Source organism: Schistocerca americana, chromosome 1 (assembly GCF_021461395.2).
Source record: "Schistocerca americana isolate TAMUIC-IGC-003095 chromosome 1, iqSchAmer2.1, whole genome shotgun sequence".
Taxonomy (NCBI): domain Eukaryota; kingdom Metazoa; phylum Arthropoda; class Insecta; order Orthoptera; family Acrididae; genus Schistocerca; species Schistocerca americana.
In genome coordinates, this window is record NC_060119.1 from 237,639,130 (window position 1) to 237,641,115 (window position 1,986).

At 41.3% G+C, this 1,986-nt stretch overlaps 1 protein-coding gene across 1 annotated transcript; it reads left to right on the top strand.

Annotated features, from left to right (window-relative positions):
- The first annotated feature begins 617 nt into the window (after positions 1 to 617).
- On the top strand, positions 618 to 1,688 carry LOC124622678 (3-hydroxyacyl-CoA dehydrogenase type-2-like). The gene has a single exon (XM_047148503.1). The coding sequence runs from the start codon at positions 807 to 809 to the stop codon at positions 1,572 to 1,574; it is 768 nt and encodes a 255-aa protein (XP_047004459.1). The 5' UTR covers positions 618 to 806; the 3' UTR covers positions 1,575 to 1,688.
- The last annotated feature ends 298 nt before the right edge of the window (positions 1,689 to 1,986 follow it).

Below are 1,986 nucleotides of genomic sequence, written 5' to 3' on the forward strand. Positions count from 1 at the left end.
ATCGAAATAAGTTTATTTTTTTTCTTATGCAGCGATTCCACACAAAAGCTTTAACTCCATCATAACTCGTGCGACGTGCAGCTACCAAAACTTTCATTTCATGTACGATTCAGGAACCCACAAAACGACGAAACTGAAGTATATACTGGTTTCGCCGTGTCTACAATCAAGTATGAAACCATTTGAGTGCAACTCATTCCGCGCAACGAGTGGCGCAACCCAATGTCGTCGTGTAAACTAGGCTTAATCCTCTCTTCCTTCATCCCAAATTCCGGGACGACGTTTTATTTCAAACATGAGAAGTCCTACATCGAAAATCACTGTATAATATAAATGAATAAAACATAAAAACTATGTAGCAAGCACACGTTATCCACAAATATAAACGCAGAACAGCTTGGGCGGGCAGCAGCAGCTTAGCTGTGCGGCGCAATTGCTGAGGACGGATAAACGGCTGCGGACACGCGCTATTTTGTAAATGACAGTGCGCAAGCCAATTGGTAAATTCTTAGAACTGTTTGCGAAATGATGCATGTGATACAGCATCGCTGCCAAACAACTCATGTTGAATGCTGTCAGTAAAGGATAACGCGGGTGACTGTATCATTTTCTTGTTAACTTCATTGGTAATGTCGATAACACGATGATGTAGCGCTGCTATCTCTCATGTCTGTTTTATTTGTTTGTTTATCAACAGTCACACGAATCACACGATGTATTACGCGCTGCTGCGCTTTTAAAATCAGCCGAACGCACAACACTACACAGTACGGTACCACTGCAGGGTGTACTAGTTATAATCCACAATGATAAAAAATCTTGTAGGTCTCGTGACAGGTGGTGCATCTGGGCTGGGAAAAGCAACAGCAGCCCGCCTCGTGCAGCAAGGTGCCCGTGTTATTATTTGTGATCTGCCAACATCACAGGGTGCAGCAGTTGCAAAAGAATTTGGTGAAAATGCCATATTTGCGCCTGTAGACGTCACATCTGAAAACGATGTTCAAAATGCTCTCAATGTTGTGAAGGATAAGTTTGGGCGTCTGGATGTTTTGGTCAACTGTGCCGGCATTCTCGTCGCTGTTAGGACGTATAATTTCAATAAAAAACTGGCACATAAGCTGGAAGACTTTACAAAAGTAGTAGCAGTAAATACTATTGGAACATTCAATGTAATTCGTTTGGCGGTAGGTTTGATAGGAGAAAACCAACCTAATGAAGATGGCCAGAGAGGAGTTGTTATAAATACGGCCACTGTTTCCGCCTATGATGGCCAAATAGGTCAAGCAGCTTATTCTGCAAGCAAGGGAGCTGTTGTCGGAATGACTCTACCAATAGCAAGAGATCTAGCGATACAGGGCATTCGTGTTTGTACAATTGCCCCAGGTCTTTTTGATACTCCACTGATGTCAGCACTGCCTGAAAAGGTTAGAGCTAATTTAATAAAGATGGTACCATTTCCGAAAAGACTGGGTAAGCCAGAAGAATTTGCAATGATGGTGCAGTCTATAATAGAAAATCCGATGTTGAATGGAGTGGTGATCCGTCTTGATGGTGCCATTCGAATGCAGCCCTAAGATGACACACTGGTATATGACAAACAACATGTAGCAGACTGGGAATATGTTGTGTGTGATTTATCTTTTATAAATATACTGATTATTTTTACATGTTAAAATGCAAAAATAAAGTTTTTGAAAAAATGTTTGCTTCTTGAGTTTTAAGAACTTTGCAACAATTTGAAATTCTACCATTGCCTATGAATGAGTACAAACTGTCACAGTATAAATCATTGTTTGGGATGATGAATTGGTGGTCAATAAATTTGATGGGGTGTGTCAAATAGCACCTGTCTATCAGACAGTGTGAGTAAATGGATGGGGTCTAGTGTAGCGGGGGATACAACCCGTCGGCTTTGGACAATGACATCACAAGTCGCCAGAGAGCAGTTTACCATTTTCGCTTTTGCTGTTATGTTTCAGTTTCGTT